Here is a 25,343-nt window from a genome sequence, read left to right on the forward strand (position 1 = left end):
TCCTCATTAGCTAGTCCACATCCCTAACATTAGAATCACAGACACACACCACTCTGCCTGGCTTTCTAACTGAGCTGTCTCCCTAACAACAAGGCTAGAAACGAGCCCTATCTTAAATCCGTAAAGACACACATACAGAGAGAGAGAGAGAGAGAGAGAGAGAGAGAGAGAGAGAGAACCACCACCTAGTGCATATCAGACAGAACTTCATGCCCTAACATTTCACCTTTGATGTCAATAATTTATTTATGATTCTCAAATTTCATCTTGACTTGTATGACAACCATTCACAGATGTGAGAGAATTAGATTTTTACAGGTTTCAGGATTAACAGCTAAAGTCAAAGAACTGAAATCTGGCAAAGGTCAGATTTCACAAAACATTCCATAGTTCTGGGAAATGGAAGCACAACAAAAGGGACAGAAGTTAAATGGCAAATGAGTAGCCCTTGGGTCATGGACCAAGACCTGTACCCAAACCATGCCCTTAAACACCCTGCTTTTACAGAAGATGTGGAATAAAAGGCAGCCCCAGCCTTTTTGTGACAGAGGCACCAGCAAATCATGGAGGAGGAAGGAGCAGGCACAAGCTTCACATCAAGCTGTGTTTGAGATCTAAGAGGCATGAATGTGTAATGGCGGAAAGTCTGCCTCCTCCAGACCATGAGGTCCTCCTCTTCTTTGGACCATGAGACTGAGGGCTTCTGAGCAGGAAGGGCCAGACGCAAATCACATAGAGAAAAATAGAAATATCAACCAACCAATCAGTATCAAAAGGAAGTGAGCATAAAGAAAAGTACCGTTACAAACGCAAGAAACCTGTGAAGACAGTTTCTTAAAAGATTTGGATGGATTTGCTTATCTGTGCGTTAAAAGGTTAGATTTGCGACGCAAAAATACTCAATAAAATTCTGGCAAACCGAATCCAAGAGCACATCAAAACAATCATCCACCATGACCAAGTAGGCTTCATCCCAGGCATGCAGGGATGGTTTAATATACGGAAAACCATCAACGTGATCCATTATATAAACAAACTGAAAGAACAAAACCACATGATCATTTCATTAGACGCTGAGAAAGCATTTGACAAAATTCAACACCCCTTCATGATAAAAGTCCTGAAAAGAATAGGAATTCAAGGCCCATACCTGAACATAGTAAAAGCCATATACAGCAAACCAGTTGCTAACATTAAACTAAATGGAGAGAAACTTCAAGCAATCCCACTAAAATCAGGGACTAGACAAGGCTGCCCACTCTCTCCCTACTTATTCAATATACTTCTTGAAGTTCTAGCCAGAGCAATCAGACAACAAAAGGAGATCAAGGGGATACAGATCGGAAAAGAAGAAGAAGTCAAAATATCACTATTTGCAGATGATATGATAGTATATTTAAGTGATCCCAAAAGTTCCACCAGAGAACTACTAAAGCTGATAAACAACTTCAGCAAAGTGGCTGGGTATAAAATTAACTCAAATAAATCAGTTGCCTTCCTCTATACAAAAGAGAAACAAGCCAAGAAAGAAATTAGGGAAACGACACCCTTCATAATAGACCCAAATAATATAAAGTACCTCGGTGTGACTTTAACAAAGCAAGTAAAAGATCTGTACAATAAGAACTTCAAGACACTGAAGAAGGAAATTGAAGAAGACCTCAGAAGATGGAAAGATCTCCCATGCTCATGGATTGGCAGGATTAATATAGTAAAAATGGCCATTTTACCAAAAGCAATCTACAGATTCAATGCAATCCCCATCAAAATACCAATCCAATTCTTCAAAGAGTTAGACAGAACAATTTGCAAATTCATCTGGAATAACAAAAAACCCAGAATAGCTAAAGCTATCCTCAACAATAAAAGGACTTCAGGGGGAATCACTATCCCTGAACTCAAGCAGTATTACAGAGCAATAGTGATAAAAACTGCATGGTATTGGTACAGAGACAGACAGATAGACCAATGGAATAGAATTGAAGACCCAGAAATGAACCCACACACCTATGGTCACTTGATTTTTGACAAAGGAGTCAAAACCATCAAATGGAAAAAAGATAGCATTTTCAGCAAATGGTGCTAGTTCAACTGGAGGTCAACATGTAGAAGAATGCAGATCGATCCATGCTTATCACCCTGTACAAAGCTTAAGTCCAAGTGGATCAAGGACCTCCACATCAAACCAGACACACTCAAACTAATAGAAGAAAAACTAGGGAAGCATCTGGAACACATGGGCACTGGAAAAAATTTCCTAAACAAAACACCAATGGCTTATGCTCTAAGATCAAGAATCGACAAATGGGATCTCATAAAACTGCAAAGCTTCTGTAAGGCAAAGGACACTGTTGTTAGGACAAAACAACAACCAACAGATTGGGGAAAGATCTTTACCAATCCTACAACAGATAGAGGCCTTATATCCAAAATATACAAAGAACTCAAGAAGTTAGACCGCAGGGAAACAAATAACCCTATTAAAAAATGGGGTTCAGAGCTAAACAAAGAATTCACAGCTGAGGAATGCCGAATGGCTGAGAAACACCTAAAGAAATGTTCAACATCTTTAGTCATAAGGGAAATGCAAATCAAAACAACCCTGAGATTTCACCTCACACCAGTGAGAATGGCTAAGATCAAAAACTCAGGGGACAACAGATGCTGGCGAGGATGTGGAGAAAGAGGAACACTCCTCCATTGATGGTGGGATTGCATACTGGTACAACCATTCTGGAAATCAGTCTGGAGGATCCTCAGAAAATTGGACATTGAACTGCCTGAGGATCCATCTATACCTCTCTTGGGCATATACCCAAAAGATGCCTCAACATATAAAAGAGACACATGCTCCACTATGTTCATCGCAGCCTTATTTATAATAGCCAGAAAATGGAAAGAACCCAGATGCCCTTCAACAGAGGAATGGATACAGAAAATGTGGTACATCTACACAATGGAATATTACTCAGCTATCAAAAACAACGGCTTTATGAAATTCGTAGGCAAATGGTTGGAACTGGAAAATATCATCCTGAGTGAGCTAACCCAATCACAGAAAGACATACATGGTATGCACTCATTGATAAGTGGCTATTAGCCCAAATGCTTGAATTACCCTTGATGCCTAGAACAAATGAAACTCAAGACGGATGATCAAAATGTGAATGCTTCACTCCTTCTTTAAAAGGGAAACAAGAATACCCTTGGCAGGGAAGAGAGAGGCAAAGATTAAAACAGAGACTGAAGGAACACCCATTCAGAGCCTGCCCCACATGTAGCCCATACATATACAGCCACCCAATTAGACAAGATGGATGAAGCAAAGAAGTGCAGACCGACAGGAGCCGGATGTAGATCGCTCCTGAGAGACACAGCCAGAATACAGCAAATACAGAGGCGAATGCCAGCAGCAAACCACTGAACTGAGAATAGGACACCCGTTGAAGGAATCAGAGAAAGAACTGGAAGAGCTTGAAGGGGCTCGAGACCCCATATGTACAACAATGCCAAGCAACCAGAGCTTCCAGGGACTAAGCCACTACCTAAAGACTATACATGGACTGACCCTGGACTCTGACCTCATAGGTAGCAATGAATATCCTAGTAAGAGCACCAGTGGAAGGGGAAGCCCTGGGTCCTGCTAAGACTGAACCCCCAGTGAACTAGACTGGTGGGGGGAGGGCGGTAATGGGAGGAGGGTTGGGAGGGGAACACCCATAAGGAAGGGGAGGGGGGAGGGGGATGTTTGCCCGGATACCGGGAAAGGGAATAACACTGGAAATGTATATAAGAAATACTCAAGTTAAAAAAAAAAAAAAGGTTAGATTTGATGGATTGTGTGTAAAGTCGCCCTCTTGGCGTTTGAAAGAATATAGTATCAACACGAAATCAGAGGGGTGAGGAAGGGGAGAGCGGAGGCTGCAGACTGGTAAGAGAATTCTGAGTGTAGCCTGCACATGGGCTCTGGGAGCACCAGTTCTAGAGAATACATTTTGCCTGGTGTCTGTGCTCCAGCAAGGATATTTACTGTTCCCTTTAATGTTTTCTTTCTAGAAGAAAAATATGCTGATTGTGTTAGGCACAGTTTTAATCTCTGAGGCTTTTAGTATAGAGCAAGACAAACAGAAGTTGTAACCTCTCTTACCTATGGCAGTTAGGTAACAGTTTATCTGTAAAAGTCACCAGAACACTAACCATTAGGCTAAGAGAGAATCATCACTCACCATGGAATGAGATCTGAATTTACCATAGTTTGATTATTTGGAAACACTTTTCATGTATATTATCACTGGACCTATGCTTTAATAAAAGAGATAATATATTGCATGTATAGTATCTAATGTCATACAGATAGATAGATAGATAGATAGATAGATAGATAGATAGATAGATAGATAGATAGATAGATAGATAGATAGATGTATATACTTCATAGATTTATGGGATTTGGAGCAATGGAAGGTGTTGCTTTGGTTTGTTTGACTTTTGTTTCTTTTTTTATTTTTAAGACAAAATCTTAATATAGCCCAGACTGGCCTCAAGCTCACTGTGCCATCAAGGATAACCTTGAACTCCTCTGGTCTCTTTCTCCTGGAGTGTTAGTTTACAGGCTTAGAGCACTAGCCCTAACCTAGCTAACTGATTGTTTAGTGGTCCCATAAAAACACATATGTACACATTATGAGCACATTTTACTTTAATAAGACTTCTTCACATGAGTAGCAAGATCCTTGAAAATCCTACAGTTGTTATACCCCATGGGTATGGGGAGTAAATTTAAAGTCTGAAAGAGAAAAGCTGTTTGATTATCTAAGCTAGGAAATGTCTTCTCGATATACTTCCAAAGATGCCTGTCTCCCTGGCAATACACAAGTCTGCTGGCTTTAGAAGGAATTTCTAAAATACCCTTCGAATTCTTAAAAGTTCTTAAAATCGCTGGATGTAGGGAGAGCCGTGCAGAGGAGGAAGGGATGGAGGATTTTAGGGTAGCAGCCAGACCACCCCAAGTCAATTACGACACACTTTTTTGTTGGTTTTGTTATCAGTGATGCCTGTCTGATCTAGGCGAAAGACAAAACACAGTATCTCACATCTACAGCCCTTGCTTGTTCGTGTCTGAACTACTGTATCAGTTGGCAAAAGGTATTAACAAGCCCAAAATTACTTGTTTGATATCTGAGAATAAAATTGCCAACAAGGTTGTACAGTAGGATGATAAATGAGAAGTCTCAGCTTCCACAGATTGACCTTTCTCCCCTAATGGCTGTGAATCAGTTTATTCTCACAAAGGTACCTGCTGAATAAGGGCCATGGCGTGACAGCCTTAGACAGCAGCCAGTGCTTCTGAATATTGCTCTCGAAGCTTTGTCTGAACTATCAGGAAGTTCAGGGGCATGGCGGCCAATTGCAAGCTTTCTCCCAGAAAGCAGTAAATGACAGGTTCTTCCCCAAGACTCGGCCTCGGTAAATGGCGAGCTCTGCTGGGCAGTAGTGATCCCTCTGAAGATAATAACCATCCCCCAACTCGTCCTTCCACTGTAACAGAAAGGGTAATAAGGCTGCCCTGTACTGGTGGCGAGGACTCAAAATGATTCACAGACTGCCATCTAGGACTTTCAGCTCTTTTATTTTGACCACAATATAAAAATAGAAAGGTCTCCATTAAAATAATACCTTCTATTAAAGATGAACTTTTTTTTATTTAAGGATTTAAGACGTTTTCAATAAATGACCCTTCAATTATTCTCCATGATACCTTTCTTTAAAATTTAAATTACAAATCTATGGGTCAGTAATGATTCAATAAATCATTAAGCTGTGGTGATATATACCATTGCATGCTATAAAGATAAATGTAAACTTAAGAGGGCTCAAAAAAATGTCAATAAATATTTACCAGGTGTTTTGCTTTGGTTTCTTTTTACTGTGTTTTTATTTACTGTGTTCCAGGCAGAAATGCATATAGCATTATCTTAAACCAATAGCATTGCACTTTTCCCATGAGTTCACAGACTCCTATGTAAAATAGTGGTGCCTCATTTACAGCATTCCCTACGCTTGAGACAAGTACACGGTAGGCAACCCTGATGGAGCTCTCACCCTCACCCTTCATCCTGCACTCGTCTTGAACCCTGGATATTTGATGCTTGTGCAACATGAAACAGTGTCGGTGCATGGCATCAGGAACCAGGAAAACATGAAACACAAGTTATTTCTCCACTGTTTGACTTCCAACTGCTCCTAATTCCCAACCCAAGGACGTCTAAATGCCTATTCCGTTTGTGTGAATACAAATGACAATAGAATAATGCATTATCCTCTGCATCTCTTTGAGATTGTGACATAATTATAGCATTTCTCCCTTCCCTTTCTTCCCTCCAGAACCGCCAAGATATTCCTGCTCCTTCAAATTATTGGCCCTTTTTTAAATAATTATTAATATACACATATATATTTGTGTGTGCGTTCCCAGATATAATCTGTTCAGCCTGTATAGTAGTCCTCATGTGTATGTTCTCAGGCTGACCGTTTGGCACAGGATAAGCAACAATGAGCCATTTCCTGGATAATGCCACCTGTTCTGCGACCAGCTTTCCTCACTTGCCCGTCATTCTCTGTGTGTGTTTGAGGCCTCGCGGCTTTCTCCATCCAGTTTGGAATGTCCACTGTTGCCATCCTTGCTCAACTCATAGTTCTATACAGATTTTAAAGCAATGTGTAGGCAATGCATGGAATTTTCGTATATATGTATACCCTAAAAAGCAAAAGTAAGATAGTAAAAGGTTGACATAAATAGTCCCCTGCTATTTCATGTCATAAAAAGTAGTAAATACATTATTTTAAAATTTCACCATCCCCTACACCCTCTCAAACCTGTCCTTCAGTTTACATTCTTCCTATTTATTTGAACCTTATTTTTCCCACGAATGCTATGTTCTTCCCAGTATTAAGCCATTTTGCTCATTTTAATTGGCTCAAATAGTTCCTGGTGCTTTCCCAAGTTCAAGCTCTGCTACAACATGTGAGTCAACTGGAAAAATGCTTCCAAGTATGCGAAGTAAAGTGGGTAATTCAGTCAAACAGTCTTTAGGCTGTAAGGACAATGTTCAGCATTTTAGGACTTAACACTGATTGCCAACACTTCATTTTAGCTTTGTTTATACTCACTAGGGTATTTTGTTGAATAAAGATTGTATTTTAATTGTAGCTATATATACATACATAATCCTTGGCTAACATAATGATTAATTTTGCTTTGTCATTCCTAATAAAATTAAGAACATGCCTATGTTCTCTTTCTAGTTGTTTTCTAGTCTGTGATGGTTACTCTTGCTCCAACTAGAGCATTTTGGCACTCTGTGTAGTTATTTAGCGTTTAGATAGCTTGCTTCCTTTAAAGCACTTAGAAAGCAAACTATGAGGTGAGCTGACTGGTAGTCGAGAGGGAGTTATAATTGTGTTTTTAGTCATTATCCCCATTAGCAATGAACATTTTCCTGCAATCTCGACTCCACTGGAGATCTGGAAAGAAGAAAGTTTTCTCAGACAAAATAGGCCCCTGCTGCTACAAAATTAAGCCATTGAAATTTAAGCAAATAAATTATTTTGGTACAGCACAGTTTCAATAAACAAATATGCAACCTTCACAACTAGAATTGGATGCTTTACAAATTTGGCTTCCAGGACTCCAATCCTTCATGAAGCCACGTGAGCACGTGGAGGGGAGGAACGCTTTTTGTGAAATTAGCCTCATCCCATGAGGTGTTTGAATGCACAATGCCACTGAGCTTGAGGCTTCTACTTCTTTATTCCCATCTATGCCTCCTTGTTACCAATGGTTTATTAATTCATGGCAAGAATTCCATCTTGGATAAGTGTGTCTCCATTTCAGTGCCAGGGGAGGTGAGCAGGCACTTTACTCTTGGTAAACTGCCAACTGAGAAATGGTCAAATGCCTGCTAGTATTTTTGTGGCATTTGGGTGAGTTTGACGGGACAATTCTTAAAAAAGTATTTGGGGGAAACAAAATTTCGCAGGCAACCTAATCACTGGACAGATACTTTATTTGGTTTGAGAAAACTTCGATGAGTGCCTGGAAACATAGTAGTATTTTTCGGCCTGTTTTGAAATTATGGGGAATCAAATAGGGCCCACTAACCACGAACTGAGTGCTGTAGCACATTGTAGGGTGGCCTCCCTTTGCTTGAGTGTTTACTTCAGCCTTATAACAGCTTCTCTCTCTCTCTCTCTCTCTCTCTCTCTCTCTCTCTCTCTCTCTCTCTCACACACACACACACACACACACACACACACACACACACACACACATCTCTGTATCTTGCATATCTCTCTGCTGCCCGGGAAGCCACTAGAGAAGACAGACCATGACCACCACTCAGGAAGGAGGCAGAACTTTCCACCTGCATACTATCTCTGGGATAATCTTAGTCCTCCAGAGCAACTCTGATTCCTGGGTACACTCTAGCCAAGGGGCCAGCTCCTCACCCTGAGTCATGTATATTAGAATTTAGACTTGTTTTTATGCTCTTCCTTCAACAGTACCAACAGCTTCTAATTCTCAACACTCTCAATATTTCCAAAATAATCTACCATTAATCTTAGTCACCCAAAAATGTTAAACTACAAACTCAAAAAATTAGTAGAAACTAGAAAAATATTTACTTTTATCCTACCATACTTTCTTTTCCCTTACAAGGCTAAGGGCTAGAAAGCATTTCAACCTCTTGCTTATTTTCTTGTGAAGTTTTCATCATTGGTATTAGTTTTTAGTTGTGGTTGTTGCTCATTTAGCAAAAGCAGTTAACAAGCCAGAAGGGTCCTCGAATCACAAACTGAGTCTTCTTACACATAGAAGCCATCAGTGTGGAAGAAAACCACCTTGGAAGAACTTTCAACACTGGACAAAACAGATTCCCCAGCCAACTTACTCCAAAGCTCCTGACGCACACCATTGAATGTTGTTTTAGATAACTTAGTTATTAGGGTAATTCTGTTGTTATCTGTGGTCAAACACAACTAATCTAGATATTTCTTCTTAATAAATAGTCTTCGGTCTCCCAAGCAAGTCTTGTTAAAAGACAAGATGAACTCAGGTGACAAATTGGAACCTTAAAAACTGTGGAGGTACTACCTCAAAGGTTACTCGTGTGTGTTTGTTTGTGTGTGTGTGTGTGTGTGTGTGTGTGTGTGTGTGTGTGTGTGTGTGAGAGGGGGGGGAGGGAGAGGGAGGGCAAGAGCGAGAGTTTGAGTCAAGGTGTTCATGTGTCTTCCAGTATGTCCTTGAACTCTGATTCTCAGTTTCCTATGCTGTCCCATCCATCATGTCTCCACAGTGATTCTGAATACTGTCTTCTGTCCTCCTGTCTTTATAACATTTTCTCTGAAGATATGGTTGATTAACCAGCCTGTAGCTTGGTCTTACTGTCCCTCACTGCTGGGGTAAATTGTCAAAGTGGCAAGGGGAAACATTTGATAGTGATTTCACTAAATTATTAAGGAAATTTTCTCTAATAAATCTATATTTAATGGTGTGCCAAGTTGTACATTTTGAAGTAATGGTTTCTTGGCATAAAGTTATTCTTTAGTAATATGTTTGTAAAGTTCAATGTACTAGAATTTTGTAATAAGAGATGTAATTAAGTTGTTCATGGATATTTTTTTACTGTCTTGTCTCAATTGCTGTGCTAAAATTTTTATAAATATCTAAAATATTCAGACAAAAATATAATAGAAACAAATTCAAGGAAAAAGCTAACCCTTATTCAAGGCAACCAAGGCATGTAACTACCTGCGAACAGCTTATGCAGCTTGCTGAAGGAAGGAGAAATTGCCTGTCAGAGAAGCCTCTTATGTGGGACTGGATTAACTTCCTCTCCTGGTACTGAAGGCTTCCCACTGACTTCAAAGAAGTTTTCAGGTTAGACAAAAGTAAAGTGGGGTGAATAATTGTTGTGAGGCTGTGGGTGACTTAGAGAGATTCGTTTTTTATGTGCTGTACTCCTGATGGCATTATCATATTATCCATGATAAGAGGGATTTGGGGGTGGGGGATTACTGAGCCTCTACAGCCCTCTTAGGTATCAAAGAGGAGACAAAGAAATGCATTCAAATCAAAGCACGATCCCTGCATACATAGGGGGGGTGTGTGTGATTCCTTGCTGTAGGAAAGACTGTGAGCAAATAACTCTCTCCCCAAAACCAGTGCTATCTAGCAAAACCCGTCAGACACAGCTTCTCATATCCATATATAGGAAGAGGGAGGAATCTATGACTCAACTTGCTGTAATTAAATAGTGTAATATTGACACAGGTACAGCCTGTGGACTGGGGTCACACAACTGAACATGTAATAATCACAACATGCAGGAAGAAATGGAGGCATTGGACTAAGGTGAAATTGGTCCAAATAAAACGAACACATGGGACAGCTGTGGCTACTGACTCCCAAATAATACACGGAGAAACTGAGCAGGATTTGTTTCCATAGAATACTCGAACAGGAGAGCTGTTGCACAAAATAATAATAATAATAATAATAATAATAATAATAACAACAACAACAACAACAAGAATGAGCAGATAGATGTATGCAGTTCGATGAGCCAGCAGGAGAAATGAAACTTTGTTTTCAAATGCTGTGCAACAAAGAACAGTCGGGCTTACAAATCATTCTGACAAACTGGGATAGAAATATGATTTAATGTTCAGGGCAAAATACCAATTCAAGGGCCAATAGGCATTAGAATTAAGGAAATACTTAGTGTTGGATAGCTCAAAAAGAAAAATCTGAGTTCTAAGCACCTCTAAATAGAGCTGAATGTGTTATAAGTGTTAATAAGTATGTCGGCAACACAGAAATTAATATCAGGTTAGGCTAAATAAGACAGCAGGTTGTAAGACACAAGGAATAATAGAAAAGTGCCGGAGAAACAGCACATCCGTCAGGACATGAAAGATACATGGATAACAGCTTTGATTTCATTTCTCGTTCAAGAACAGGAAACCCTGCAGCAGGAAACACACACACACACACACACACACACACACACACACACACACACACACACACACACACGCCTCTTTTATCTGCAGCAACTGTTAAATAACTTCTCTGCTGCTTATTTTCCCAGCACATGAAAACCTCTTGGGTTCCAAATGAGTGGGACTGCGCTGTCTCCCATCTACTTGACCAAACAGAATGTGGCAAAGGCAGGAGGCCCCGCCTACGGCTTTCAGACTTTGGCTAGTGGACTCCCCACACAGACCATTGTAGCAGTACAGAGTCCTCGCCTCTAGCTACCAATTATGCAGGTTGTTTCCTTAAGCTCTGCTGTTGCTTCCCTGCTTGCTTCCCACATAGAGAGCCAGCAGGAGTTCCCCTGTTAAAACCAGCAAAGCGAGGGATTGCGTGTCTTATTATAGCCGCTGTGTATTACACCAGACTTCTCGGCAGAGAGCGGCTTCCAAAGACTCTGAAATAATTTCCACAGAAGCAAAACATTCTCCTGACGGATTTGGCAATAGCATGAAGATTATGAGATTCAGCGCATACCGTTGATGAATTGCACATGGAGTGAGTACGTACTATAATCAGACTATGTATATCACCAAGTAGGGTTGCCAGACTTAGCGAATTAAAAACGCAAGATGCTCAGTGGCATTTGATCTTCAGATAAACGACAAATAGCTTTTAGTCTAAGCGTCCCCGATACAATATTAATAATGCAAAGGTTAATTACACTGGCAATGTTAAGTTACTCGTTTATTGGGAAGAAATATTTAACTACGCATCATGTAGTTTACCTGGCAACCCTGATGGGGAGAAATAAGAAAGTTTTAAGAAAGAGAGATGCTGAGGCAGAAGAGGAGCTGGTGGGGAGAAAGGAGAAGAGCTACTGCCGAATCTTAAAAAGTGATAAATGAGTCCGAATGAGAAGAACGTTTCATAGTAAAGAATAAAACTGAAGAACTGTGTAAAGCATGCCTTGGGGAATGTCTTAAACAATGGACAGCGCTTACAGGGCAAAGTCTTAGGTGTGGCTACCCACCTAGAATGGAGACTTTGTCTATGAAAACGATGAGTAGAGGCCGATAATGAGAAAGCTGACCAGCTATTCCGGGTAAGAAGAAGGAAATTATGAATAGCCTTACAGAGCAGACAGAAGGAAGTTTTGAGAAGGAGGGCATGATGACACAAAGCTAACAGGGGAAAAGGAGGAAGTTCTGGTCAGAGAAGACTTTCTTGTCAAAACCCATGGATCTGTAAAGACTCCGGGGCACCAGTCACTGCATGGGACATCACCTCTGAAAGCCGCATGAAAATCTCCATAAACATTCACACCCGGGTGAGCTATTGATGGGGTGTCTGAAAGAGGAACTGCCTGTGAGCCCCACTCAAGTGCTCAGAGGGGTTAGTGAGCAAGAGAAAGCAAGGTATCAGCAGGAGAAAAAAAGATCTGAAAACCTAAATGGAAAAGTCAAGGTTGTATATACGGCACCTACCCTAACCCTAGGAATCCACAGAAATCCAGAGACAAGCAAAAGCATGTAATTGAAGAACAAAGCACTTTTATTTCAGACTCGAAAAACAAACAAACAAACATGCAAACGAACCAACCAGTAATACCTGTCTCCATGTCTGTAAGACTATGTCTCAGTTCTGGGAGTTCAGGCTTAGACTTATTGCATGTCTAGAACTCTTTCTTGATCTACAAGGTTTCTGCTTTCTTTTTTCTTATTAGCTATGTTTGAGACACATGAGCGCCATCATCAACATTCATTCTATCTCAGAGGCAGATGGGAAAGTTCTGGCAAGGGCTCTTTGGCAAGAGACATTATTGGGATGTCTCACTTTCATGGTTTTGCACATTTACATAGCTATGAATGCCTAAGTGAGAAATCTGCCTTCGCACCCTCTCCATTACCGCCGCATATTTGATCGTGTGTATCTGTGCTTCAGTATAAACACGCTAGTGTACTTTAATGCATGTGAGTATAACCACTTCCTGGAGCAGCCGAATTCACGCTACAATCTATAAAAAGACCATGGAAACTCTGCTTGCAACTGCTTGTGACATTTTTCAGCTGTAGTTCCAATATTTTTCCAAATGCTAAGTACTGAGTAACGATTGCAGTCACAAATTAACACGGTGTATTGTTATTGGAGTGATTTTTATTTGGCCAGTCAACTCAAAGACTTGGCAGCTGTGGCTGTTCCCTGATTCTTCAGAAGGCCCCCCCACCCCCTGTCTTAGTTAAGGTTTCAATTGCTGTGAAGAAACACAATGGTAACGCTTGTAAAAAATCATCTTTTAATTGGGGCTGGCTCACAGAGCTTTAGCCCATTACCATCATAGCAAGAAGCACGGGGGTAAGCAGGCAGACATGGTACTAGAGAAGGAGCCGAGAGTTCTACATCTTGATACACGGGCAGAAGAAGGAGACTGTGTCACATTAGGTGCAGCTTGAGCATAGCAGACCTCAAAGCCCTCCCCCACAGTGACACACTTCCTCCAAGGCCACACCTACTCCGAGGTCATATCTCCCAAGAGTGCCACTCACTATGAGCCAAGAATTCAAGCATGTGAGTCTACAGAGCCATGCCTATTCAAACCACCACATCCTCCAGCAAGAAAATCTACTCAGAGTTCAAGCCTACCTCATTCTCCGTCGACCAGACTCAGTCCTATGTTGAGGTTCTTGATTCATTCAGAGTTGAATTTTGTTTAGGGTAATAAATATGGGTCTATTTGCATTCTTCTACGTGTAACCTTCCAGTTGGCCTGCACAATTTGTTGAAGATACTGTCTTTTCTCCAGTGTGTATTCCTGGATTCTCTGGGGGGGGGGGTTGTTTGTTTGTTTTTTAAATGTCAATCTAATGCCATTGGTCAACATCTCTGTTTTTAATGTCAATACCACGTTATTTTCAATATTATAATTCTGTAATGCAACTTAAAATATCAGGTGGAGATATTTCAAACGGTTCTTTTATTATTCAGAATTGGCTTAGCTTTGTTGCCACTGTTGTTTTCAGTGATGGTAGTGGTAGGGTGGGGGTGGTGGTAGTGGTAGTGGTGGTAGTAACTTTAGTGGTGTGAGTGCGTGCGTGCGTGTATGTGTGTGTGTGTGTGTGTGTGTGTGTGTGTGTGTGTGTGTGCTTTCCATACAAAGTCAACAGCTGGTTATTTTTCTTATTTATATAAAGAATTGTGTTGGAGTTTCAATGGGGAATCTATACATGCTTTTGGTAGGACAGTCATTTTCACCGTTAATTCTACCCACCCCTGAGCATGGGAGAGCTTTCCATCTTCTGATGTCTGCTTCAATTTCTTTCTTCAATGTCTTAAAGTTTTTTTTATTGTAAATGTCTTTCACTTACTTGGTTAGAGTTATCCTAAGATATATTTTTGAGGCTATTCTGAATGGCACTGTTTCCCTGAAATCTTCTTCAGTATGTTTGTTATTTGTTTATAGAAAGGTTACTGGTTATTGTTTATTAATTTTGTGTCCTGCTACTTCACTAAAAGGGTTTTACCAGCTAAAGAAGTTTCCTGGTAAAAAGGGGAGGGGAAGGGGTTAGGGGGATGTTGACCCGTAAACCAGGAAAGGGAATAACACTCGAAATGTAAATAAGAAATACTGAAGTTAATAATAATAATTAAAAAAAAGTTTACTGGTAGGATTAGGGTTAACAGTGGCCTCATAAGAAGAATTAATAAATGTAATTTAGTTTCAATTTTGAAGAATAATTTAAGGAGTAATGTCATTAAATATTTTTTGAAAAGCCAACAGAATTTTCCACTGGCTCTATCTGCGCCAGGACTTCGTATTGTTGGGAGATTTTTGATCACTGCCTTTATTACAATAGGTGCTATGGTCTGTTTAAATGGTTTATTACATCTTGATTTAACTTTGACTTATATAAAAAATTATTCATTTCTTTTATATTTTCCAACTTGGTGGAATACAGATTTTTAAAATATGTTCCCCCAATGATACACCAAAAGCTTTGGATTACATGGGCTCTGTTTTGTGTGTGTGTGTGTGTGTGTGTGTGTGTGTAAGAGAGAGAGAGAGAGAGAGAGAGAGAGAGAGAGGCAGGCAGGCAGAGACAGAGAGAGGCAGAGACAGAGAGACATATACATATATACATATAATATGCAATTCATATCATCAGAATGTGTACATGATGCTAACCAGGGCATAGTTTCTTGCTATATCTACACCTTCAGTCCCACCTCCTATATAAATTATAACAAAGTTTTTGGGGGGAAGAGGTGTTTTTGTTTGTTTTTGTTTATATCCACCTTTGGTGCTTACAGTTAAAACTACTCTTTTATTCAAATCAAAATAGATTCCTTCATGGCAAGTCCTTTTTGCAAGCTATTATATTAGAAGGCATATATATGTATATCTTCATGAAGTTTCTTTCTTATTGCCTCTTTGCCTCTTTTTCTTTGTTTTCTACAAAATTATTGATTATTTTCATTCATCGTAAAGACATAAAATATGTAAATATCAGATATCTCTTGTTCTTTATTATAATTCGGGTATAGTCAGAGCTATACCCTAAGGTCAATTTTGAATATCCAGATTTATCCACATCGCCCACTGTGCTTTTTAATCTTTCTGTTAAAGTTGTCTGAAGACTAGTTACAAAAGCACTTCCTATAGAAATGTCAAATACAAGAGTTAGAAAGACTCTGAAGACTCTCGCATAGTTTCCACATATGCATGGGGTAGATGGTTCCATCACAGAGTAGGAGCCTCCTTAAGAATCGCCTGCTTCCCGATCTACAGATTCAATGCAATCCCCATCAAAATACCAATCCAATTCTTCAAAGAGTTAGACAGAACAATTTGCAAATTCATCTGGAATAACAAAAAACCCAGGATAGCTAAAACTATCCTCAACAATAAAAGGACTTCAGGGGGAATCACTATCCCTGAACTCAAGCAGTATTACAGAGCAATAGTGATAAAAACTGCATGGTATTGGTACAGAGACAGACAGATAGACCAATGGAACAGAATTGAAGACCCAGAAATGAACCCACACACCTATGGGCACTTGATTTTTGACAAAGGAGCCAAAACCATCCAATGGAAAAAAGATAGCATTTTCAGCAAATGGTGCTAGTTCAACTGGAGGTCAACATGTAGAAGAATGCAGATCAATCCATGCTTATCACCCTGTACAAAGCTTAAGTCCAAGTGGATCAAGGACCTCCACATCAAACCAGACACACTCAAACTAATAGAAGAAAAACTAGGGAAGCATCTGGAACACATGGGCACTGGAAAAAATTTCCTGAACAAAACACCAATGGCTTATGCTCTAAGATCAAGAATCGACAAATGGGATCTCATAAAACTGCAAAGCTTCTGTAAGGCAAAGGACACTGTGGTTAGGCAACCAACAGATTGGGAAAAGATCTTTACCAATCCTACAACAGATAGAGGCCTTATATCCAAAATATACAAAGAACTCAAGAAGTTAGACCGCAAGGAGACAAATAACCCTATTAAAAAATGGGGTTCAGAGCTAAACAAAGAATTCACAGCTGAGGAATGCCGAATGGCTGAGAAACACCTAAAGAAATGTTCAACATCTTTAGTCATAAGGGAAATGCAAATCAAAATAACCCTGAGATTTCACCTCACACCAGTGAGAATGGCTAAGATCAAAAACTCAGGTGACAGCAGATGCTGGCAAGGATGTGGAGAAAAAGGAACACTCCTCCATTGTTGGTGGGATTGCAGACTGGTACAACCATTCTGGAAATCAGTCTGGAGGTTTCTCAGAAAATTGGACATTGAACTGCCTGAGGATCCAGCTATACCTCTCTTGGGCATATACCCAAAAGATGCCCCAACATATAAAAAAGACACATGCTCCACTATGTTCACAGCAGCCTTATTTATAATAGCCAGAAACTGGAAAGAACCCAGATGTCCTTCAACAGAGGAATGGATACAGAAAATGTGGTACATCTACACAATGGAATATTACTCAGCTATCAAAAACAATGACTTTATGAAATTCGTAGGCAAATGGTTGGAACTGGAAAATATCATCTTGAGTGAGGTAACCCAATCACAGAAAAACACACATGGTATGCACTCATTGATAAGTGGCTATTAGCCCAAATGCTTGAATTACCCTAGATGCCTAGAACAAATGAAACTCAAGACAGATGATCAAAATGTGAATGCTTCACTCTTTCTTTAAAAGGGAAACAAGAATACCCTTGGCAGGGAATAGAGAGGCAAAGATTAAAACAGACACAGAAGGAACACCCATTCAGAGCTCGCCCCACATGTGGCCCATACATATACAGCCACCCAATTAGACAAGATGGATGAAGCAAAGAAGTGCAGACCAACAGGAACCGGATGTAGATCGCTCCTGAGAGACACAGCCAGAATACAGCAAATACAGAGGCGAATGCCAGCAGCAAACCACTGAACTGAGAATAGGTCCCCCGTTGAAGGAATCAGAGAAAGAACTGGAAGAGCTTGAAGGGGCTCGAGATCCCATATGTACAACAATGCCAAGCAACCAGAGCTTCCAGGGACTAAGCCAATACCTAAAGACTATACATGGACTGACCCTGGACTCTAACCTCATAGGTAGCAATGAATATTCTAGTAAGATCACCAGTGGAATGGGAAGCCCTGGGTCCTGCTAAGACTGAACCCCCAGTGAACTAGATTGTTGGGGGGAGAGCGGCAATGGGGTGAGGATGGGGAGGGGAACATCCATAAAGTAGGGGAGGGGGAGGGGTTAGGAGGATGTTTGCCCGGAAACCGGGAAAGGGAATAACACTGGAAATGTAAATAAGAAATACTCAAGTTAATAAAAAAAAAAAAATCTCCTGCTTCCTTTCCTGTCCCTTAATGAATTGTGCAGTACAGAGTCAGGGGTGAAGGGTGCAATGGCACAAAACAAGGTGTAGTGGTGCCTGTCAAGGCTCACTGGAGAGAGAGAAGAAAGAAACACGTGTGAGACAATGCTGGTGGGGTATTAGGAAGCAAACCAAAGCAAGTGGGATGTCACCAAATAATTCCTACAATCTCAATGTCATTTCACAGTCTACCTTACTATGTACCAGCATCTTAGAAAACAAGGAAGCCAAGAAATCAGAACGGTGTCTGTGTCTCTCCTTGCTCGTTATGCTGTGTTAACTGAGCCCAGCCCAGTGTTCACTATCTAGAAAGCATGGCCATGAAGTCAGAGTAGGATGTGAAGGGAGGACAAAGGCAGATTAGTGCTCTAACTGAAGATAGTGGAGCAGAGTGTATTACATTAGGAATAAGATACAGCGGTATCTGCAGCAGACCTCAGGATTCATGTCTGAATTAAGTTCCATATTCTTTAAGATCAAGAGACTAATATATACTCTAACCACCTAGGTTGGGATCCTATTGAAGTCCCCACACATTATAGTCATTTTTGGAGCAAATGAGAAAGTGGATCAGGCCAAGGCACACACAAACCAAGCCCATAAAATAAAGAATCTAAACTAGAAAGGCAATAACCTGAGTCCATGGGACATCAGCCTATAAAAATTGTTGTAGAGATGAAGGGATCAAAGCTCGCACCTCCCAGACAAACACAGCTGTTCTGCCTATCACTTAATGCCATAGGACTCGAAGGGATGTCAGAGAACATCTCATCTCCATTCTGCTTCCTTCTCAAAGACCGTGGGAACTGCTGCATTATAGTAGCCAGCCAACACCTGAGCTCTTCAATTCCCCATCCTGAATCCTTCCTAGGATTCATAATGACAGCTTATCTTTCATAATAGCTGCTATGTACTAATTCTAAGTAGTTTTTAAAACTACTTCCCTCCATCATGCAACCACCCCCACACTGCTGTGGCTGTGCCCAGGTTTAGAATCTGAAATTCAATGTGACTATCCAACTTGCTCAACTCCAAAACCCACAGAAACATGGTCTTCCAGGCTGGGCGTTGTGGAACACACACCTTAAATCCCAGTCCTCTGGAGGCAGAGGCAGGCAGATCTCTGTGGTTGAGGTCTACAGAGCGAGTTCCAGGACAGCCAGGATTACATTGTGAGGCTCTGTCTCTATATAATAGATAAATAAATAAACAAACAAACCCTGGGATTCCTACACTCAATCCCATCTCTTCTAATCGTTAAGGAACATGATCATTTTCTGATGTTAAGTCTCCTGACTCCTTCACCCGAGGAAGCACTTGGCCCCTGATAGTTCCCTCCCTTCTGCTTTCTGTTACAGTAAATTATAAATTCTCGTTGGTGTCATGTCACAGTATAAGAAATTTCTCCTTTTGCTTTTTTTTTATTAATATCTACAGTTGGGGAAAGGAAGAATAGCTTATTCATCCCTGTTCCTTCCAAAATGCCTGTATCTCAAAATGTTTTGAGCAATTAGATCCGTTACGGGAGTTCCATTCTCTCCCATTTCAACTCCTTTGATTGTCTTAAAGGTAAAGTAAGTGTAAGTCATCATTAGATAACAGGAGGGAAGTTGCCATAATTGTGAGAAGAATCTCTGCCAGCTCTGATAATTAATTAGCATATTGTCAGCTGCACCACATGCTGGAAGCAGAATGTGCACTAGGCCACGGGCTAATCCCATCATGCTCCTCACCATTATGAAAACTCTCACTGTTAATAATCTACCAGCCAGTGCTGCCTGCAGATACCTGATTTTCGGTTTCTGATGCAGGTAAAGTTTTCCTTTGGGCACAGAAACCAATAAATAACTTGGTGTTTTGTCCTTTTTTTTTTTTTTCTTTGTCTCTGCGGTACAGAACCTGAAGCGCGTGGCTGAGACCTGGATGGATGAATTTGCTGAGTACATTTACCAGCGGCGGCCAGAGTACAGGCACCTCTCCACCGGAGACATCTCTGCCCAGAAGGAGTTGCGGAAACGACTTAAGTGCAAAGACTTCAAATGGTTCATGGCTGCGGTGGCCTGGGATGTGCCGAAGTACTACCCTCCGGTCGAGCCCCTGCCTGCGGCATGGGGTGAGGTGAGGAGACCTTCCCTACTTGTGAGAGCCTGTCCTCCCTCTCCCACCGCCTCTGAGGTGGGGAGGGACAACTAAACCCTTCCCTCCTCCTCACAGCCTGAGAAGTGAGAGTGATTGCCAAACCTCCCTCTTTTCTCCATCAGCCCAGCAGGTTAATTTAAAACATCCCTGAGAAGTGAGTGCCTAACTTCCTTTCAGAGAGTGAGAGCTCGATATCCCATCCAAGAATTACTGAATACTGCCGAGGCTTCATATGGATTTTTTTTTAAATATGCCTCAAAAATAGTTTAACTTGAAATTGGCAGAATAGCCACGGGAGCTCATAGAGAATGAAAACACCATCTTGTAACGAAGCATGATCAGGTATCTGATATGATACAACTTGTCATGGGATGCAAGAATGGCCCTCACTGTCATAAAATAACCTCATTCCCAGTTTATATATGCAAGGACAAAGCAATGGTGGGCCAGACTACCTACCCAGAGTGTACCCTGTACCACGGGCAAGGAGGGCAAGGAAGGTAAAGCCACACTGCTTCCTACATGAGCACTCACCTTTCTCCTGTTAGCACTCTGACCTCACTTCTTCATGCTCCAGATAGCCTCGGGCCCCAGATTTCAAACACACGTCTTTGGGAATAAAATGGATTATTCCACACTCTGCCCACTCAGTACTGATTCTGTAATTTTTGCCCTCTAGGAATGAATGCATGGAAGCGAAGGCTGAACCCAATGGGATGGATTTAGCCTAGCAATTAAACCTGTCTTTAGAAGAGGATTCCAAGGGCAAACGCTGAGCTGTGTAGGAGCCTTTTCTCTCTTGGTTTTGGAATCTGCTTAAGATCACATTACCTAGTTACTATGGTCACCCAGCTCTGAACAACAGCTGCTTAGTCCACCGGGAAATGACGAACGGCTGGCCATGGGGCCCAATTGGCACAGTACTTGTCTAGAATGCACAAAAGCCTGCTTATCCTCAGAGACGTGTAAACAAGGTGTGGCGCACCACGCCTACAATCCCGTTCATAACCCCCTACACCATCCCCCTACCCCTGCTTCTATGAGGGTGTTCCCCCTCCCCAGCCACCCACTTCCCACCTCCCCGCCCTGACATTCCCCTACACTGGGGCATTGAGCCTTGGCAAGACCAAGGGCCTCTCCTCCCATTGGTGCTCAACAAGGCCATCCTCTGCTACATATGCAGTTGGAGCCATGGGTCTGTCCATGTGTACTGTTTGGATGGTGGTTTAGTCCTGGGAGCTTTGGTTGGTTGGTATTGTTGTTCTTCTGGGGTTGCAAGCCCCTTCAGCTCCTTGAATCCTTTCTCTAACTCCTCCAGTGGAGACCCAGTCTCAGTTAAATGGCTAGCTGCATTCACCTCTGTATTTGTCATGCTCTGGCAAAGCCTCTCAGGAGACAGCTATATCAGGCTCCTGTCAGCATGTACTTCTTGGCATCAGAATATTGTCTGAGTTTGGTGACTGTATGTGGGCTGGATCCCCAGTGGGGCAGTCTCTGGAGGACCTTTCCTTCAGTCTCTGCTCCAAACTTTGTCTCCATATTTCTTCCTGTGAATATTTTCCCCCTTCTAAGAAGGACTGAAACATCCACACTTTGGTCGTCCTTCTTGAGCTTCATGTGGTCTGTGGGTCTTGCCAATTTTTTAAGAGAGGATCTCTTGTATGTAGCTTAGGTTGACCTCCAAGTCATGATCCTGCGGCCTGGCATGCAGGTGTGCATGACTGCGTCTGGGTTGGGAGTTATTTTAAAATGAGCTTCCTATTTTAGAATAACTCTGATTATATACACATTGTGATTATAACATAGAAAGTTCAGATGCTTCCTATTCCCAACTGCTTGTACTAGTGGCATTTGATACTTATTACATTTGCTGGTGCATCATCAAGCTAACTGATCCTTACTAGGACGACACTCACTAGAGTTTATTTAGATTTAACCCAGATTTTTACCAAAGTCTCTTTCCTTTCCAGGATCCAGTCCAGTATCTGAGAGGGCTTTGTAACATCCTACAAGCTTTAAAGTGATTGTTAAAACAGACTTAACTCCTAAGCAAGGCAGTAAGTCAGCCTCTGTTTAATGAACAGGGAAAGGGGGAATGCAGACGCTGGGTCTTTTACAGAAAAGAACCACAAACCAACAACACCATAATTGCAAGACCTCTTATGGGAGTCCTGGGTCAAGAAGTAGGAAACTCATGGTCTTGCTCACACATGCAACCCTTTGCCACCTGCTTCTCTATACCATCCTGGTTCTGTGCACACAGCCATTAGGCAATCTTTGGTTCTGGTTGTTGGGACACAGCTCGTGAACATGTGTTACAGACCAAAAATGGCTCTCAGCTGTCTCCCAGTTCATTCTCTGGTTCTGTCTACCCTGAAGACTATTTTCAACACAGACCACTTAAGGATATGAAATCAGGCCATGCCCCATTTCAAAATATTTTGTAGGCCTCTCTCTTTCTCTCTCTCTCTCTCTCTCTCTCTCTCTCTCTCTCTCTCTCTCTCTCTCTGTGTGTGTGTGTGTGTGTCTCTCTGTGTGTGTGTGTGTGTGTGTGTGTGTGTGTGTGTGTGTGTGTTCCCCCTCAGTGCATAAACATGACTGCAGGCACCCACATAGGTCAGGGGTGTCCAATGCCCCCAGAGCTGGTAGTTATGAGCCACCTAACATGGAGTAGAAATTGAAAGAAAGCAAATAACTTAACCACTCCTGCATAACCTCCAACTTCACCTCGTACTAGCCCTAGTGTATTCTCCTCTATACACAGTGACCCCCACCAGTTTTCGAGTGTGCCAAATGCAATTCTATTCTATGGCCTTTACACTGCAGCTTCTACCACTGGGACTCTTCCTGAAGAGTCTGTAGCTTCTCCCTGAAGGTCTATAGCCCCTCCCTGAAGGTCCGTAGTTCCTCCCATCAGCTTCTTTAGGACCTAACTCAAAAGAACGAGCAGCTCAATGAAACATTCCCTGGTCAGGCTAATCCAAATTTACAGTAGTTGACACATACATGGACACACAGAAACTCCCTTTCAGCCCCCCATTACTCTCTAGCATCCATCACTACACCGTGTATTTGTTGTATTTCAAAATTCCATTTGTTTCCAGACTCTTCCTAAGAGCCTCTCACTTAAAAAGCAGAAGAGACAAAAGTCACAACTACTGCTGAGTATTACCTGTTGGAAGTCAACCCATCTTTTGTTTCACAAAGGCAGGGATCAGGGCAGGTGATGGGACCCAGAGAGACTAAACAGGAGTTTGAGCCATGTAAGTCATTCACCCATTAGTGCTATTCAAACAGAAGCAACAAGCTTTTCCAGGATGCTGTGTCATACAGGATGAGAACGGGTTTAAAGTGGAAAACCATTCTTAAACCACTGACATATGAAATGTCTCTTCTGTGTCAGGATGGGAATTAAAAAAAAAAAAACTTCCTATTCTCCTTTTCCCTTCCCTTCTTTAGAATTCATGAATTTTCTTAAGTCATTTATAGTACTCCTTTACAATTCAAGAAGAGCTTTTCAGAACCCTAAAAAACATATGTAAGAGAGAATAAAAGATGTAAAATAGACAAGGGTATTGTCTCCAAACAGTGGTACAGATTCTTTTAAAAGGTGTCCGCTCACTGCCCTCAATGGGCCAATCTTGGCACATCCATTCTCATCTTGTAACTGTATAAAAAAATCTTTTTAAATCTTCATTTTCAAAAATCCATCTCAATTTGAAACCACATTGACTGTTTGTCTTCCCAAGATGGATACCACCCTGAAGTGCAGAATATATTTATAAAGTGGGTACCCTAAATAGACCCTTCTCCTCTTCACTGCTTCAGGATGCTACTCTTGACTCCTAACTTGCTTGCTTCTTCTCCCTGCTAAGTAACCAACGTTCTTCAAATTCTCCTTCATTAGCTTCCAGAAAAGGCAGTCCAACAGGGGGAGATGCTTCAGCTCAAAGACCAAAGTGATGTTACCTCTTTCAAACATATTCTATATTGTGCTGTTGATGTGAGGATAAAAAGCCTATGCTGTTTCCGCACAAGGAACAACCCCCTAGCATCCTCTTGGGAGTAGTCAGACCAGCTCCCCAGAGTTCCCCTACAACTGGGAAAGTTGCAAAATGAGACCATCTGTCTGTCCCCTTGACAGCTTCTCATTCTGTCACTCACACACTGCATATCATCAAGCTAGATCTTTAAGTGAAGCATTTGTCCCAAGAAAATCAGTCATTCTGGATGTATTAGATTTGACATAACTTATCATTTGTTCCCTAGCAATGCTAGTACATTGTACTAATCTAACTCTGTGGAGCTCAACACAAGAAAGAAAAATGTAAGGATAATACAAAACTGAATTACCCTTTCAAATTTTACTAGGGATTTTCCTCAGTGGTTCTAATGGGCAAAGACACTCTAGGGTGTCTTTCAAGGTAATTTTGATTCAATATTCCCAGATGAGCATGAAGCATGGCTGGGTATCCAAATGGTAGCAAGTCGTCTCCAGTCACAGTGGACTGCAAGGTGCTTCAAATTAATTGGTTCTTCCTTTTCGTCTGTTACACATGATATCTATAAACGTGTCCATCAAAGTTTTCCTCTTTTCTTAGCCTGAAAATACAACCCAATTGATGTGCTACTTGCTGAGCATGCATGAAGTCGTAACATCAGTCTGTAGCACCAAGGAAATGGAATGTGTTGGTGTTGGCCTCTATACCTCAGAACTCGGAAAGTAATGACAAGAGGATCGAAAGTCTGAGGTTCTCTCGGATTAAGCAGAAAGTTCAAAGGTGGCTTCGGATTCATGAGAGCCAGTCCTAGAAGAAAAGACACCACACACACACACACACACACACAGAGAGAGAGAGAGAGAGAGACACAGAGAGAGAGAGAGAGAGAGAGAAAGAGAGAGAGAGAGAGAGAGAGAGAGAGAGAGAGAAAGAAAGAACTTTTCTCTAAAAGAAATGCCAACTTTGAGAATATTTAAGTTTAAACAGTCACATAAGTAACAATGGATATGCCATTAAGATTGGCACATTAAGAATAGGAAGCAGAAAGAGAAAACCCATGCATTTTATTCATTGTGATAATATACATATTTGTATTTGGCATATGTTTATACACTAAATATATACGTTTCTGGCTCATGAAATTTAAGGAATAATTATAACTTCTTCATCTTAGTTTGTAACTTTCCTTTCTGAACATTTTGTTTTTACTTTAATTATACAGATGTATGGAATATTAAATGAAGAGTGATACTGGAAATTAAATGTTTCTA

The 25,343-nt window shown here is 41.2% G+C and overlaps 2 protein-coding genes and 1 long non-coding RNA gene across 5 annotated transcripts in view; 2 read left to right on the forward strand and 1 right to left on the reverse strand.

Annotated features, from left to right (window-relative positions):
* The window catches only part of Erich1 (glutamate-rich 1), a gene marked incomplete at its 5' end in the record, with an annotated part of 52,793,804 nt that overhangs the window by 7,781,598 nt on the left and 44,986,863 nt on the right, over positions 1-25,343 (forward strand).
* Positions 1-25,343, forward strand: part of Galntl6 (polypeptide N-acetylgalactosaminyltransferase-like 6) — a 1,235,193-nt gene that overhangs the window by 1,145,593 nt on the left and 64,257 nt on the right. For both annotated transcript variants that reach the window (NM_001436575.1, NM_001135756.2), the window contains one exon: positions 19,829-20,050. In NM_001436575.1, the coding sequence (NP_001423504.1) occupies positions 19,829-20,050 (222 nt within the window). The remainder of the gene's footprint in view (positions 1-19,828; positions 20,051-25,343) is intronic.
* Positions 1-25,343, reverse strand: part of LOC148000523 (uncharacterized) — a 44,574-nt gene that overhangs the window by 10,840 nt on the left and 8,391 nt on the right. Inside the window, exon 3 of one of the 3 annotated variants that reach the window (XR_015639797.1) lies at positions 5,612-6,757. The exons of the other annotated variants lie outside the window; for them this stretch is intronic. This is a non-coding gene — a long non-coding RNA (uncharacterized LOC148000523). Of the gene's footprint in view, positions 1-5,611; positions 6,758-25,343 lie in introns of those variants that run through there. 3 annotated transcript variants of the gene reach the window in all.

This window comes from Rattus norvegicus, chromosome 16 (genome assembly GCF_021556685.1).
Source record: "Rattus norvegicus strain SHRSP/BbbUtx chromosome 16, alternate assembly SHRSP_T2T, whole genome shotgun sequence".
Classification (NCBI taxonomy): Eukaryota; Metazoa; Chordata; class Mammalia; order Rodentia; family Muridae; genus Rattus; species Rattus norvegicus.